This window comes from Triturus cristatus, chromosome 6 (assembly GCF_964204655.1).
Source record: "Triturus cristatus chromosome 6, aTriCri1.1, whole genome shotgun sequence".
Lineage (NCBI taxonomy): Eukaryota > Metazoa > Chordata > Amphibia > Caudata > Salamandridae > Triturus > Triturus cristatus.
In genome coordinates, this window is record NC_140589.1 from 892,222,902 (window position 1) to 892,239,871 (window position 16,970).

The window sequence follows — 16,970 nt, forward strand, 5'->3', positions numbered from 1 at the left end:
CTTCTACTTTGCCAAAACATACCACAGGTAGTAATTCCCCATGGTGGAGATCCTCTAATGCCCTTAGGGGGAGGAATAGCTTAGTGGACCATAAGACAGGGGGCAACCATGCTAGTGTAGGTGCTTCCTTATATGGCCACTTAGTCAATAAAGGCTCAACTGGCCAAGGTTAGCCTTATCTCCTTTCGTTTGGGGGGTTGGGGGGGGGGGGTTTATGTAGGAAGGTGAAATCTGACTATATGGTTGCCCCAACTTTTTTTTCTGGTGTTTTGCTGGTTTATGACTTAGTTGGACTGGGACCCTGCTATTCAGGGCCCCAGTCTATCTGCTTTCTCTGTAAAATGGTTTACATGTACATTAGGTACATATCTAATTGGATTCTGGAGTGCCTTATAAGCCCCTAGTATATGGTATACTATGTACCTAGGGCATAGGTACCTCAGAGGCTTACCAGGGGCTGAAGCATGTATTATGCCACCCCTGAGAAGCACTACAAAATGGCACCACCGGTCTGTTACTGCAGCCTGGGTAAGGGTGTGCTTGCACCCCTTACAGCGATATAGGCTACCTATATACAGACACATATAAACCTATAAGCCACTCCTATGGCAGGCCTTGACAATCCTGAAGGCAGAGTGCTTGGTTTTGTGTGAGAGGGTGCCCAAGCATGAGCTGAGCCCCTCTGCAGCTTTCGGAAATCCTTCCTTATAGCTGTTCTGTGATACAGCCATACCATATACTCTTAAGTGCATTATAACCTCGCGGTAAATGCTAACTTTGGAATGGCTGCATCAAAACATGTCGTGTTTGGTGTCAAACGCTTTGGATTACTACCCCCCTGCCAGTCCTGGAGGCGGGGGTAGCATTCCACCCTTCTAGAGGGAGAGACATGTTCACACTGGCTAAACCCGGTAGGACTTTCCTGAGCCCTGGCATCACAAAATGGATGCCTCTGCCACAGACACGGGTCTGGCCTCCTGCTGCTGACCGAAACTCTGGCAGGGGAGGCCTGGACAATAGGTTTCCCGTCGAGGGGAGGTGTCCCCACCTCCCCAGACAAGCTGATGTGTATTGGGGCTGGGCGGGAGCAGTCTCTGGTGCTTTGAAGTCCTACACTGGGGGCACACTTGGTGTCCCTGTGCATACTCCAGTTCAAACCGGTTGCAGGAGCTACCTGCACCTGCTCTGGCGCAAAACTGGACAAAAGAAATGCGCAAAACTGGACAAAAGAAATGGGTGTAACCACCCCTCTTTCCTGGCCCACCCATAGGTGGGGCCTTAGAGTTAGTCCATACCCTAAACTTAGTATAAGTATAGGAATCCAGTCCCTAGAACTTTAGATTACCCTGGACGAAACTCTGCAACGTACATCCTGGACCTTTGACGTTCTATCCTGACTAGAAGACTGAAGAAATCTCCCTTCAGGTCAAGGAGTGACTCCCCTGCTTGGCAGGCACCAAAGAAGCAACTGACCGGTCTGCAATTCTGAAGCTCCCGCCAGACGCCGAAGTCTCTGCATCCCCAGAGGTGGATTTCCAGACTTCCCCGCGGCTACCCTGAATCCACAGCAAAGCTGAGGCCCATGGCTATCGTGGGTGACGTGGAACCATGACCCCTGGACACCGTGACCTTTTGCAGCAATACTATCTTCCTGGTCCTCCTCAAAGTTGTGCTTTGGGCTCCGAGTAGCCCCAGCCTAGAGCACCTCCTGCACTGAAGATTGTTGGCCTCCACTCCACGAGTGACCCGTGAGCCAGCTTCAAGTGCGACCGCTCGAGGCTCCTTTGCGATCACTAGTCTGTTGGCTAACAGGTCCCCACGAAGGCGACTCCTTTTCTGATTGGGCTTACCTGGTTGCTTCAGACGTGCCCCGACTTACCCTTGCTGGGTGAGGCCCTCAGACCTTGCTGGTCTGCACCGCAGTCCTTTCTCTGAATTCCAGTGACTTGCCGTTGCCAAGGCTTGTTGGGTCCATTCTCGTCGCCGACACCGCAGCACTCTACATACTTCGTGGGACAGCTCAAATCTGGCTCTTGGACTTCGTCGACGCATCTTGGACCTCGTGGCTGAAGAGTCAAGACACCCATCAACTCACCTGAAGCACCCGACATCTGTGGGCATTGGTCCATCCTGCCATAGGTCACTGGCAAGTGACCCAGACTATGTCCCCTCTGCTTTCAGGTTCCTTACATCCTAGATCCAGGCTTGGATCTCTCCGGACACTTCTCCTCTTCACGGCAGCAGCAGTTCTGTGCAGGCTCCCATTGAAATCGATGACGCGACCCGAAACCAAAAGACACCTATGCACCCTGCTTCCCTGGGTGAGGTAACTCGAGTACTCCGGTGCTCTCGTGGGTGCTAGCCCTAGAACTTCTTAAGTCCAAAAGGGTTTGGTCCAGACTCGTTTATACGTGTCCCTAATGTTTAAATTTCCAACCGCGATGTTGCCCATAGAAGATAACAGGAACCCGCGGTTGTGTTTACACACTGCATACAGTCTCCGTGGGTCCCTTGTGTTACTAACTTGGGTGGTTCCTTGGGGTCCCAGCGATTCTAGAGGCAATAGGCCTAGTGCCTGTTACAGTCGTGGTTCTTCTACCACTTTTTTGGTATATGGTTTGGTACGCCCCTAGGGCCCAAACGTGTATTTGTGCTTTTACTGATGATTGCTATCTTGTAACTTAAGTACTTCGAACTCCAGTTTCATAAAGAGACTAGAGGGGTGTGTGTTAACCTAAATACATATATTTTAAATGTATACCTGGTGTGGTTGTCCTTTCATTTGATCATTCAATAGATTATAGACTGGTAAAACAAGCTGCTTTACATTCCATCGAGACTTAGCCTGAAGGCTGCTCTCCATACCTACCACTAGGATAGCTTTCAATAAAGGTTGTCTTTAACCTATCGTCATAAGGGATTGTTTGGACTGATACAAGGTGCCCACTAGAACTAGTGGACAGCGTATATCAGGCCACCTTCTCACAGTGGACGTGGTGGTGGTGGTGGACATGGTGGTGGACAGTGTGGTGGTGGTGGTGGACATGGTGGTGGACAGTGTGTTGGTGGTGGTGGATGTGGTGGTGGTGGATGTGGGTGGTGGTGGATATGGTGGTGGTGGTGGTGGATGTGGTGGTGGACATGGTGGTGGACATGGTGGTGGTGGACTTGGTGGTGGTGGTGGATGTGGTGGACATGGTGGTGGTGGAGGACATGGTGGTGGTGGACGTGGTAGTGGTCGTGGTGGTGGTGAACTTGGTGGTGGTGGATGTTGTGGTGGTGGACGTGGTGGTGGACGTGGTGGTGGAGATGGTGGTGGTGGATGTGGTGGTGGACGTGGTGGTGGTGGATGTGGTGGTGGGCATGGTGGTGGACGTGGTGGTGGTAGACGTGGTGATGGTGGACGTGGTGGTGGTGGACGTGGTGGTGGATGTGGTGGACGTTGTGGTGGTGGATGTGGTGGTGGTGGACGTGGTGGTGGACGTGGTGCTGGTGGACGATGTGGTGGGGGTGGACGTGGTGATGGTGTTGGACGTGGTGGTGGTGGACTTGGTGGTGGTGTATGTGGTGGTGCACATGGTGGTGGTGCACATGGTGGTGCACATGGTGGTGGTGCACATGGTGGTGGTGGTGGTGGAAGTGGTGGTGGGTGTGGCGGTGGAGGACATGGTGGAGGTAGACTTGGTGGTGAAGGTGGTGGTGGTGGACGTGGTGGCGGTGGACGTGGTGGTGGTGGACGTGGTGGTGGTGGACGTGGGGGTGGTGGACGTGGGGGTGGTGGTGGTGGTGGACGTGGTGGTGGACAGTGTGGTGGTGGACATGGTGGTGGTGGATGTGGTGGTGGTGGTGGACATGGTGGTGGTGGACGTGGTGGTGGTGGATGTGGTGGACGTGGTGGTGGTGGAGGACATGGTGGTGGTGGAGGACGTGGTGGTGGTTGACGTGGTGGTAGTGGTGGACATGGTGGTAGACGTGGTGGTGGTGGACGTGGTGTTGGTGGACGACATGGTGGATGTGGTGGTGGACGTGGTGGTGGACGTCGTGGTGAATGTGGCGGTGGACGTTGTGGACGTGGTGGTGGACATGGTGGTGGATGTGGTGATGGACGTGGTGGTGGTGGATGTGGTGGTGGACGTGGTGGTGGTGGATGTGGTGGTGGATGTGGTGGCGGATGTGGTGGTGGACGTGGTGGTAGACGTGGTGGTGCACGTGGTGGTGGTGGACGTGGTGGTGGTGGTGGATGTGGTGGTGGTGGACGTGGTGGTGGTGGACATGGTGATGGACGAGGTGGTGGTGGTGGACGTTGTGGTGGTGATGGACGTGGTGGTGGATGTGGTGATGGACGTGGTGGTGGTGGACGTGGTGGTGGTGGACGTGGTGGTGGATGTGGTGGCGGGTGTGGTGGTGGACGTGGTGGTAGATGTGGTGGTGGTGGTGGTGGTGGTGGATGTGGTGGTGGTGGACGTGGTGGTGGTGGACATGGTGGTGGACGTGTTGGTGGTGGTGAACGTGGTGGTGGACGACTTGGTGGTGGTGGACGTGGTGACAAGTAGTGAGAAAAGGTAAAAGCAAAACAGAGTGAATGATAAAAAGAAAGCAAGATAGAGCACAAGGGAAGAAGTGATGAGAAAACTGTCACAGTTAAAGCAAAACACAAAGAAAATGATAGCCGTGCACGAGTAAATAACTAATGCTGCTATTTTAAAGCACACGTGTGCTTGTCACAGTAAAAGCAAAACACACTGCTGGCACTGCAATCGTGTGTTTGCTGGCCCGGGAGTGGTGCATGCGTGCGTGCGCTCGCAGTCGGCTCTTTTTGGAAGCACATACTCGTGCTTGTGGGCGTGCCCCTGCTCGCTCCCGCAAGGTGGATGCCGCCACAAGCACAAGTATGTGCTTCCATAAAGAGCAGAGCGACGGCTAAAGGTCCTCCTTGCAGCGCATGCGCGCTGCGTAGGTGAGACCTAAAAACTGCCGGTGCTCAGCACCAGTGAGACCAAGCCCACTTAAAGCCCTGTGTGGCAGTCTCTGTCTAGGATGGTCCAGTTGGTGAAAAGTAATGGATAGAAGGCGCCGCTAAGGATAGCAAGTGGCTGAGATGAATAGAAGCATTCCATCTGACATTTTGTTTGTTGCGCAAACATCTAGGCACTGAAGGAGTAAGCTACTTACAAGTGGATGTCCCCAGGACACGAGTCGGGGGTACACGTGGGTGGACGGCATCCACCCACTATTTTCACAGGGTGGATGCCATCCACCCTGCAAAGAAGTTGGGCCCGACTGAAAAATATGCTGAATTTGTCCCGGTGTAATTTGTAACCACCGGGACACATTCTAATGCACCTGCATGTTGTTGTCTGCTTTCGATCGCAACAACATGCAGGCTGTGAGGGCGCTTTCTTAGTTCAGACTCCTACTGGGCCCATTACAAAGGCCCAATCTGTTGGAGTCTCCTGGCTGCGAGCAGTCGGGAGCCTCACACCTAGATGCAAATACAGCAGAGGGGAAATAAAGGCTCACACCTTGTTAGCACTTCACACAGACTTAAGAGAGGTAGCTTTTCACTTTGTTCAGTCCCTGTTTACATGATATGCATTTACTGTAAGAATGTCAGATGTGTTGGTTTTTCCTGTATTTACACAAAACAAAATGTAATTTATATAGTGCTTACTACCCCTGAAAAGGCGTTGAAATAATTTAAGTACCACAATTTTTTCTTTTAAAGCACTATGCTTAGAGAAAGTTTATGCGTACACTGAGAGCTCGCTCCCGGAGAGGCGACACAGGTTTTTTGGCGGCCATTTTGGGGGTATTGGAGCGCGCGGACGCGCTCTAGTCTTCTACTTAAGGGGATGACGTCCCCTCCGCGCAGCGGACGCGCATGGCGGACGGGCCGGACTCAGGCCGGAGTCATGCCAGAGTCCTGCCCGTCTGCGCTCGTCAGCGCGAAGGAAGCGCTAGGGGCTAGGGATGCTGCCCGGCGTCCTCGCTCCCCATCCTGTACCCGAAGGTACTCAAAAAACTTTCTCACCTCTCTCAGACCTCCTATGTTAATATGTCATCACAAGTGCACTCCTGTACACTTGAGTCGTGGTGTGCATTGTAGATGTCTGAATGAGTCGGGGCTAGCCATCCAGGTTCCAGACACTAACACTCGCTTGAAATCAGGGATACAAGAGCCCCCATCCCCCCCGAAAGAATCAGGTTACCTTATTAATGCCCGTTCCCTGGTCAAAAATAATATAGCCTTTAGAGACTTCGTATCCCAAAGAAAACCCTCTTGGGTCTTCGTAACGGAAACGTGGGGTTCGGACTCAGCTGGCCCTGATTTGCTTAATGCTCTCCCTGACGGCTACACTATGGTAAGACAGGACAGAGAGGGCCGAAAAGGGGGCGGAATTGGCATTATATATAAGACTGCTTTTACCTGCCGTATGGAGTCTCTTCCCTCTCATTATAATACTTTTCAGGCTATGTTTTTCTCTCTCAGTTCCTCTCCCTCAGAAAATTTTTCAGGGATTCTTATCTATAGACCTCCAGGCCCCAGATCCTCGTTTTGTTCTGATCTTTTGGAAGTTATAGAGCCTTTTCTTAACAGGCCCTCCCTTACTATTCTTGGGGATTTTAATTTCCACCTGGAAAATAGTAATTCCAGTGATACGTCATCTCTTGTGGATCCATTGGCCTCTTTTAATCTACTTCAAAAAGTTTCTTCCCCCACTCACATTGCCGGTCACACATTGGATGGGGTGTTTACGAATGACTCTAGGTTAGAGGTGGGTCCCCCTCTTCCTCTCTCCTGGACTGATCACCATGCAGTCTCCATGAAATTCTCTCACTGTACCTCTTTTGCTCTCAGAAAAGACACAAACTGCTGGGTGCAGAAGAGAAATTTCCGGAGCCTGACTGACCAATCCCTGGGCCCCTTTATTGCTAATTTTGAGTCTTCTCCCTCACAGGATATCGACTCATCAGCACGGGAACTTGCGAATACCATCGCGAAGGCAGTGGACTCCCTGGCCCCCCTTAAATCAGTATACTGTGCTAGGAAACGTCCGACGGCCCCTTGGTATTCTGACTCCCTTAGAACTCAGAGGCAGGTATGCAGGAGGCAAGAAAGGCTTTGGAGATCCCAGCCCGATGCCGAAGGTCGGACCAAACATAGAAAGCTTCTTAAAATCTACAAAGCGGCGGTGCTGGATGAAAAACAATCTTATTTCTCCAACCTCACCTCCTCTCTTACCTCCCCCGGAGACTTGTTTAAAATGATGGACACCTTATCTCTTATTCATCACCCTGACCCTATAGTCCCCTCACAAGAACTCTGTGATCAAATCTCCTCTTTTTTTCACACTAAAATTTTAAATATTCACACAGCCCTCCAGGCAGATAATCTTACACGGCCTTTCCCCTCGGTTTTGGGGAATACTGTTCCCCCTGCGGAAACTTATTCCAGTTTTCCTCCTCTTACAGCCCTGGACCTAGAGAGACTTTTGGACTCCCTCAAGTCAGGCTCGCCTCTTGACCCCTGCCCGCTTAAAATCTTAAAAACTTGTAAGGCTACCTTACTGCCCCCCATGCTGGCAGTCATGAATAGGGCCATATCCAGTGGGACTTTTCCATCCGCCTGGAAAACAGCCATTGTAAAGCCCCTTCTGAAGAAGACCACCCTGGACCTTGAGGCCTTAAAAAACTTTCGCCCCATTTCTCTGCTTCCTGCCCCGGCCAAGATGTTGGAGGCCAACCTGAATTTCCATCTTAGCTCCTTTCTGGATAAAACCCGCCAGCTTGATCCATCTCAGCATGGTTTCAGAAGGGAGCACAGCACTGAGTCAGCCCTTACGGTGGTGGTTAACAACATCCGCGCCAAGGTCGATAGGGGTCAGACTACGCTGCTGATCCTGCTCGACCTCACCGCGGCTTTTGACACCCTGTCCCCCTCCATCTTGGCCTCCCGTCTCAGTGATATGGGGGTGGAAGGTCTGGCCCTCAGTCTGCTTACCTCCTTCCTCAGTAACAGGGAGCAAAGGGTCAAATTGGGTGACTTCCTCTCCACTGCCAAGCCTTTGCATTGTGGGGTCCCACAGGGCTCTTCTCTGAGCCCGACTCTTTTCAACGTTTATGTGGCCCCACTTGCTTTTAGGAACTGTATGGAGGCCGTGGCAGGCTGGATGACATCTAGCTTCTTAAAATTGAATGGGGAAAAAACGGAGATTCTGGTGTTCGGGATTAATAACAAGGTGTGGTCAGCCGACTGGTGGTCATCGACTCTGGGAATCTGCCCCCAGCCCTCCCTGGCTGCCCGTAACCTGAGAGTCCTATTTGACACCTCTCTTACCTTTGACAAATAGGTAAATAGGACTGTTTCCACCTGCTGTGGGGTTTTAAGGGTGTTGAGAAAGCTCACCCACTACCTCACGCCGACGCCCGGAAACTAGTCTCGGTTGCTCTTTTATCTTCGCGCCTGGACTATTGTAATGCCCTCTACCTTGGGATGAACAACAAACTGGTCCACCGGTTGCAAGTGGTTCAGAACGCAGCAGCAAGGTTTGTTGTTAATGCCCCTAGGCGTTCCTCGGGAACCACGATCAGTAAACATCTCCGTTGGCTACCGGTGTATGCCAGGATAAAATTCAAAACTCTGATCCTTATTCATCGGGCTCTCCATGACGCAGGGGCCGAGGGCATCAGGTCTCTCCTGTCCTACTACACCCCAGGCAGGCCTCTGCGATCCACTAGTCTAAAGTTGTTAACCGTCCCCCGGGTTGTGAAGGCAAGGTGGGGAGGCAGGGCCTTTTTCGCCCTTGCCCCCAGACTTTGGAATGAGCTTCCCTTTGACCTTAGGAATCAGGAATCCCCTATTTTGTTTCGTCGAGCACTTAAAACTCTGCTCTTCTCTGAGGCCTATCCCTAATGTTTCGTTCCTGCTACCTGACTGATTGTTTTTCCATCTTCTGCGGCTTGACGCCCTTGGGCAAAGTAGCGCAATACAAATCCCTTATCAATCAATCAATCACAAAAGGCAACATTGTTTAACTGTAGCTTACAAAAGTGTGACTCTTCTGCCTAAATCAGGAGGGTTTCCCTATGTACTCAAAATGTGCTCCAATGTACTCATGATAGACATGTTAAACATCTATGTGAGGGCTTAAGATCTGGTGTCACTTCTTATGATGTCTCGTGCTGTGATGTCACGCGACGTCATGGCACGTTCCGCGGTGTCACACGCCGTGATGTCACATGCCGCAATGCCACTTGCATTCTGATTAACTAGGTTAGTCCCCCAACTTCTGTTTTTTAGGACTTTTGCCCTGAATGCCCCATACTGTATCTTTACTAAGAGCAATTGGTTTCCATTTGCCTAACTGCGAGTGACAGTTGACAAGTGACAAACAGGATTAAACATGCTGCGGCATGGTGAAACCGTTCATCTGGTTTCATTGTAACAGTAATTTATTTACGGTAAAAAGTAGCCTTTGTGAGGACAATCACTCCCCAAGCCATTTTACAATGCGTCTAATTATTTCTATCTTAATTTCCAACGCCCCACACACAGCTCAATTTAACACTCACCTTGCGTAGTGTATTTACACCACAGATCCCCTGGGTGGCAGTGAGTGCATGCCTAATGAATTTGACTGTCTCCCGAGGGCTGGTTTATCACGCAGTTCATTTTATACGGGGTGAAATAAAGCCTTCTGATGACTTATCTGTATTGCCGAACAAACTTAATGTTTCAATTAAACAGTACAGTTTGCATTTTATGACGCAGTTTTTTCTTCAGACTTTCTTTTCCAGAAGTTTTTTTGTAAAGAATGTCATCTATGAATTATTATATTGTGGTAATTAAACATTGAGCGATTATACCCAGGGCACTGCACAGGGTCCCTTTCTTTTGAAGAAAGATTTGTTCTCAAAAGATATCGTGGTTTTGTTGCAATAATGTAACAAAATGAACAACGAACAATAATACTCATTCTAAGAAGTACTTACATTGTGCAAATAGTTGCAGGTGATGGATATGGATATCGGCTAATATTTGTGGACTAGGACATAATTGTCATCATCAGACATTTATGTAGATTAAGAGAAAGAGAACAAAGCGGAAAGTGGAAAAAGTGAGGAAAGGGGAAATGGGGAAACAGTGACAAAGGGAGACAGTACGGATGGGAAAGAACCGGCAAGATTGATCCGGGTTATTCGGTGGTGGAAGAGGTATGAAGTGGAATCACAACTGGACAGCCTTAGTGTTCGACGACCCCAGCGACGGGCTTCTAAACCCCGTACATATGTCTTTTCACAATTTATGCGAGAATTGTACAGGCGTTGCTTTGACATGTCACTGAACCGTGCTGTTTGCTGATGTATTTCTTCTCTTTCTTATGTGCTGATGATCACGCATAGAACTTGTGTACTTCCTCTCTTTCAGATAAGATAGTGAGGAAGGCTGGTAACGTAAGTGACGGTTACGTCTGTGAAGTGGGCCCCGGACCTGGAGGCATTACAAGGTCCATCCTAAATGCTGGTGTGAAGGAGCTCCTGGTAGTCGAAAAGGACACACGGTTCATTCCTGGGCTGCAGGTACAGTGTGTGAGGTGTGCCTTCTACGGTTGTCCTTCCTCGGTTTCCATATGTTAAAGGTGCAGGATCTGCAACATGGAAAGTCTTCTGCCCACACAAACACAGATGAGTTACAGCTGAGGCCACGCCTACAAAGATATTCTTTCGTTTATTAACATTTTTTGTTTATGATTGTCTTAGCATGGCCATTGACCTTTATGCTTGAGGTTGTATTGAATAACACAGTCTGACAACAGGTTTTTTAGATCTGGATTTAGTCAGCGACTTTTGATCTTATAAAAAATATATGTATAATATACTTCTAGAGGCTTTCAGCCAACTCTCTTCATCCATTGGTCTGTTATTGTGCCGTTCACATTTTAATCCTGCCCACTAAAGCATACAGGGTGTGGAAGTGACTTGGCCCACTACAGCCGTTGACTAACTTCCCCCAGACTGACCGCATTCTGCATTTTCACAAAGAGCATATCCAGTCGTGATGTAGTTCCCAAAAGTCCCGCAGACTGTTATGGCAATGTGTGCTTTTTTAGACCTAAGACATAGTTTTGCTTTCAAGCAGGTTTTAACTTTAATTCAGGGCCCGGCAGGTTGTACAACGATAAAGTTTTGCAAAAACCATGACAAAACAAAACAACCACTGACAAAACCAAAAGCCTATGCAGCCATCCCAGACCTTTTGACTTTGTCAATTTTGGTATTTTCACTTTCCCAGATTATATCTTTTTGGTAAAGTCTCCCTCCTCCCACCCCGTCCATGTCTTATAAAGAGATTGCAAACTATTGAGATGTTCTATGAGGAACAAGTCCAAAGTCTAAGTTTCTTAATTGAGACATAGAAGTCTGAGATATTTTATTCTTTCTATTACATGATGCCCTTGCCCTTCAAATAGTTGATATCTTGCTTCCCCTAATGAAAGAGTTCTAATTGCCGATATGTCATACAAGGGCGTAATCCACCTTGTGGAAATAAACCAATATGCTTTTTTTTACTTCAAGTTTTTAATTTGTTCAATCATGTCTCTAAGGCTTGTTTTGGTAACATACGTATAGGTTCTTGTTCTGATTCCCCCTGTGTAATAAATAAGCAGAAAGCCATGAATATTTTTGTATCAGCTAGATGATAGAACAGTCAGAGAAAGAAAGTTGACATGAAAATTAATTTCTTATTAATTGAAAGTTTGAGTGACAGCTGGTTTTGTGCTCTGAGAGGTGATCTTCTATTGGGTGTGCGGATGCTGGCAGCAGTATCCATAACATTTGTCGCCGGTTATAAATCAACACTGGTTTGAATTGTCAAATATTCATCATTGTAAATCAGACAGCTGTACACTGCCAAAATGCTTTCTTTTTATTGGGTTGTTGCCAGTCAATACCCAGGAGAGTCATAGCTAGTACCAGAGACAAGTGTGCATTGGTCCTTTTATCACTACACCTTCTCCCCCTGACAGCTGATCGCAGGCCTCCCATATGGACTTTCGCTGATGGCTGCCAGCTGGGCTGACCTCAGTACCAGTTCCCTCTCCGTTTCCACAAACCACGGCGGAACATGACCCGCCGTTGCCATAGACTCCGGCCAATGACTGCCAACTCATAGTTTTGTCCGATTCCGAGACAGCGTTTCCTTGACGGAGACTGCACGCTGCTTTCACAACACTGCAGCTGCTTAGGTACCCCTCTGACTCAGTGACCACTGGAAAGGCTCATGTTATAAATAACTTGTTTAGTGTCTATGATGCTGGGAATGTGTTTGCCCAGCCCTATCTGGAGGATACTTGGTATGGGGACCTTTGGGACACCAGTGGTCTGGATACCTCCCAGACACTAGACTAGTTTTGCCCCCAGGCCCCCATGGCCCATCCACAGTGGAAAGTGCCTACTTCGCCATTGTTGCCTAGGAAGTTAAGACCAATGTTTTGGCTGAGGTGCTTCCACCTGGCCAAACCAGTTCTGAGCCCCTATTGGCTTTTAATAAGCATACAGACACGCTTTTGGAGACTTGGGCCAAGCCCTGTTTAGGCCCTCTTTTAATCCACATGTTCCAGGCGTCATCGCCCTGCTCTGAGCAATCCAGACTTCCTTACCCTACTCCAGGGAGCCTCCTTTAGCCAGCAAAGTGCAGCCAAATGATTGCTCGACTACTCCCCCTGAAAGGGAATCCAAAAGAATAGAGACCTTATGGAAATGGGTCTTCTCCTCAGCAAGCTTAGATCTCCACTCTGTCAGTGGCAGCTGCCCTCTAGGCCACTATTCTCAAGTTTCTAGGATTCCACGCCTAGTAGGGGCCCATGTAGCTAGTAAAAGCATTAACCCCAAGTCACAACAGAAACAATGTACCAGAAGCAAGGCTAAAAGGCACATTCAGGGCTGAACAGAGACCGGAAGCACTGGGTGACTTTCTCCCAGTGTAGAGAGACAAAATGGACAGTTTTTGGGTAGTGGTGGTCCTTTATAGGTTCATCTGGAGGAGGCTAGACTCTTTGCAGTTAGCTAGTCAGCAGGGGGCGCCTCTCGCCAGGGTGTGGAGACACCTCATGATATAAGGACTGAAGCGAAAAAGCAATGTATGTCCATGAAGACCTGAAAAGGATGCCATCTGCCAGTGAAAAGACAGATCAGCAACACAGTCGAGCTGACTGTCTTGCAGATGTGATTTACAGAGTAAACTGGATGAAATGCCTTTCAGAATGGTCCAGCCTGAACTGCTAAGCTGCATTCCCCTTGAACGTTAAGAGAAGTAATATCAGACTGGTTTTGACCATGTTGGGCCTCATCTGTTAGGTGCAGCCTGGGTCCCACAGCACAGGGTGCAGTTAGGCGCTCTTATAGCACAGAGTTTCAGACCCACATCTGGGCAGAGCCAGTAAACTTAGGGTGTCTCCTTCAGAAAAAAAGCATAGCATCCATAACTCTTTTGTTTATCTCAGTGAGGTGCCATGCATCTGGGCTAGACTAATCCAATTGGAGCAGAGGCAGGGATAATTTGCATACAGATGGCCCCTGTCGTTAGTGGCCTAATGAGTAAAATATGATAGACTGACATTTGGCACTGAGTGATTCCCCAAGATTCAAGCATTCCCCCATTACTGTTTTTATTCCTCAGTGAGATACTGAGTGCTATGAGTATACATTACTCAGCTTACTAGGTGGCACATCTGTGCCGATACAATATACTGCACTGCTGCAGAACACTTGTTCAAGGCTTCAAACTCAGGATAGCTGAGCGTGCCATGAAATTCAAACCTAAGGCTTGGTGTGAAATTCAAACCTAAGGCAAATGCTCACCGTACACAGTTTGAGGACCAGCTTTGCAGAATACTTTGAGATTTTACCATCTGTGACGGCGATTTACAGCTCATGGTCAGGGCCAGTGCTTCATGAAGGCCACTGCAAGCAGCTCCTTATGGTGCCAACACATATTTTTGCACTTTAGCTTGAATCATGGAAACCTGTTGTATGGAAAAGCTTCCAGTGAAAACTATCACCAGGTGGCTGACTTTTCAGTAGTTGGAATAAGAAGAAAGTGTTGGGAAACGGGAGTGAGCAGGAGAAGGGGATTGAGAAATTGTCAATTTATAGTGTTGAACGTATCTACAAAGTCTTAAATTAGTGGGTATTGACAAATATTCCCAGTTATATTTTCCATCATAAATGCCCACTTCCTGTTTCTGCAGAAAAGTTTGGTGTAAGTATGAATTTGATGTACAGTGTGGCCACAAAAACCCAAAATTGTGTAGGTGGTAATTTCTACACATGCAAAAATATTTTCTATGCAAAGAAAAGAAAGTGAATAATCCTTTCTGTTGAGTTAATGTAAATAGGTGTTTACACTCACCAAATAGTCCTTCCAAGCTGCCTCAGCTCCTGGAAGCAATATACCTCATGCACTGGAATGGAAACATTCCCATGGAGACCGGATAATACACCCAATAGCATGACAGTGAGAGAGGATTCCTCGCTGAAGCCCTTTAATAGATGGTGTTTTTTTTTATAAAAACACGAGAAATGTTACTGACTGATAAAACCTCAGAATTTCACAGTAAATAAATGGGCTGGAATGGCAAACTGCCTTTCGTGCATCGCTTCATGCACTCCACATGCCTACTTTAGCATTTCGGTCTGACTTATCCAAATGATGTGTTTTTGGATTGCACTGTATTAGTCATTGCAGAATTGCAGCTTCCCCCTCACAAATGAAGTACACCCTGTTGTTTTCTACCAAACTGAGCCATTCTAACTAACATTGCCAGAGAGGTGGCTGGGTTTAAGTTTATCTGAACCGGACATCAGCAGTGATCTACATATCGAAGTTCAAAACTGCCACGGCGGACTCAGCCTTCTATCCTTCTCATCTTAGAAAATTTAGTAAATCCAGTATCATTAAGTTGAAAAACTTTATATTATAAAATAATACTCGTGTGTGGTAAACCTCAGGGTTGATTGCATCAGGTAGCAAGTAAGTACATGGGGATAAATGAAGCAGCCAGAGAGAAACTTGCATCCAAGTGTGTCACCCACTGACGCTGCACATTCACAACATCACCTTCCTGTCTGCAACATGCCCCACTGTTACACGCACGTCCACTAGGAGGCGCCACCCCTACTGTCATTCATTTCGGTAACATACCACAACCATCATCTGTTCTTTACATCCTTTGAAGATGCATTATGAAACGTTGTTATAAATCAGTAAAGGGTTTTCTTTGTTCGGACAGTGTACACAGAATACAAAGTTAACAGCCGTAAGGGCGTTCCTCTAATCTGTATGCTATTTTCTCTATGTAACTTTAGGGCAAATACATATTCTTAGAGCGTCCCTAGCACAGGTTGAAACAAAGACTGCGATTCTAGGTTCAGGAGTGAGTATATTTGAATATGCTCAAATCAACAAAAGAGTGACAACAAAATTCAGAAATAGAAGAAATGCTCAGGAATAAATATGCAGGGAAAAACCTCTATTTTTTTAAAAGAACCCTCACTCAGCAACCTGGTTGGTGACATGCTTCATCATCGGGTTCCCACCAGAGAGACCGAGTGCCTCCCTCGTGTGCTTCGACGCCTGAATTACAGCGGAGCAGGATTTTTTGTACGGAAGTGTCAGTGCAAGGGATAGTGCAGAATTAAAAGATGGATGGTTTTATCCAGAATCAATTTTAATGGCGGAAAAAAACAACAATCATTAAAATCAAGTGAGACGGACGTGCGCTGGCTGGTTAGGTTAACCAGACCCGTCCGATTTATTAACTAAGTGAAAGAATGGTCGACATGTTTCTGCTTATAAATGCAATTGTGCTAAGCTTTCATCTGGACCGATACTCCCCGGCGGTATACGCTCGCTAAGGCGTACCCTGACCTGAGGAGTAATATGTGTAGTAAAACTCACGGTTTTATCAAAGTGGCCTTCTGGGATTTCCAAAGGCACCTAGATTCTGAAAGAAAAAACAAACAAGAGACACACATGAAAGCACAGGTTGCTGTATACTGAAGACATTGATCTCTTATTGTCAGACATCTTAGAGGTGTGTATTCCTTCATAATCAAATGCTGTGAATCAATTGTTTGTTCAGAATGATACCACCACAAGTGCTCGTATTTGTGGCATCAGTGATTAAAAAACACAACCACTCCGCTATTAGTTCATACCAGAGGGGTCCATACTACAAACGAAAGCCGCTATCGTGATTAACGTTTTTAGGTGTGTCACTCTTATAAGTGAAAGCGTTTGAAGTGTAAATCATGCCTTTATGATGAGTTACACTCGGGTAGTCTTAGTGCTCCGTGGTAGGCCTTCATGTTAAAACATTAGCGCTACAGATGTCCATATTGGCACTACCGTGTTGTACACTCCCAACGAAAGTGTACTTTTAAAAGGAAAACATGGGAGACATATATTTGAATATGATCAACAGTCTGATGTGTTTTGACGGGAGATGGAGAACATGGCGTCTGCTAGTTGAGCAGTCGCGCGTGTCCGGGTTACTGCCCCTGCCATGGAATAGCTGGCGACACGTTACCATTTTTCCGAGGAGTGTCTTTGCTTCTCTGCCCTTACCTGGTCACTTCTGGACGTTCCTGGGGCTCGGAGAAGGGGCAGCTGGGCAGAATTAGGCGGCGGAGCGTGACGGATGCCCCAGGGGTCAGACGCTCCCTTCCCGCCTTGTTTCCCACGTTGGTGTTCGGCCGCCCTGGAGCTGAGACGCGGCTGCAGACGGGAAGCTCGCGGACTCCTCCAGGTCGGCAGTGGCAGCGCCAGCATCGGGTGTTTGTTCGTGGCAGCAGGTGCGGGAGGAGCAGGGAGCCTCGGTGGCGAAATTGCTACGGAGCAGGCAGCCCCGTTCTCCCTTACTGCCATAGAAGCCCTGAAGATTTCAAAGCTCACAGCTAAGGAACTG

The 16,970-nt window shown here is 48.1% G+C and overlaps 1 protein-coding gene across 1 annotated transcript in view; it reads left to right on the forward strand.

Annotated features, from left to right (window-relative positions):
* TFB1M (transcription factor B1, mitochondrial) overlaps nucleotides 1–16,970 on the forward strand; it is a 437,604-nt gene that overhangs the window by 95,599 nt on the left and 325,035 nt on the right. The window contains exon 4 of the mRNA XM_085611532.1: nucleotides 10,430–10,581. Within this exon, the coding sequence (XP_085467658.1) occupies nucleotides 10,430–10,581 (152 nt within the window). The remainder of the gene's footprint in view (nucleotides 1–10,429; nucleotides 10,582–16,970) is intronic.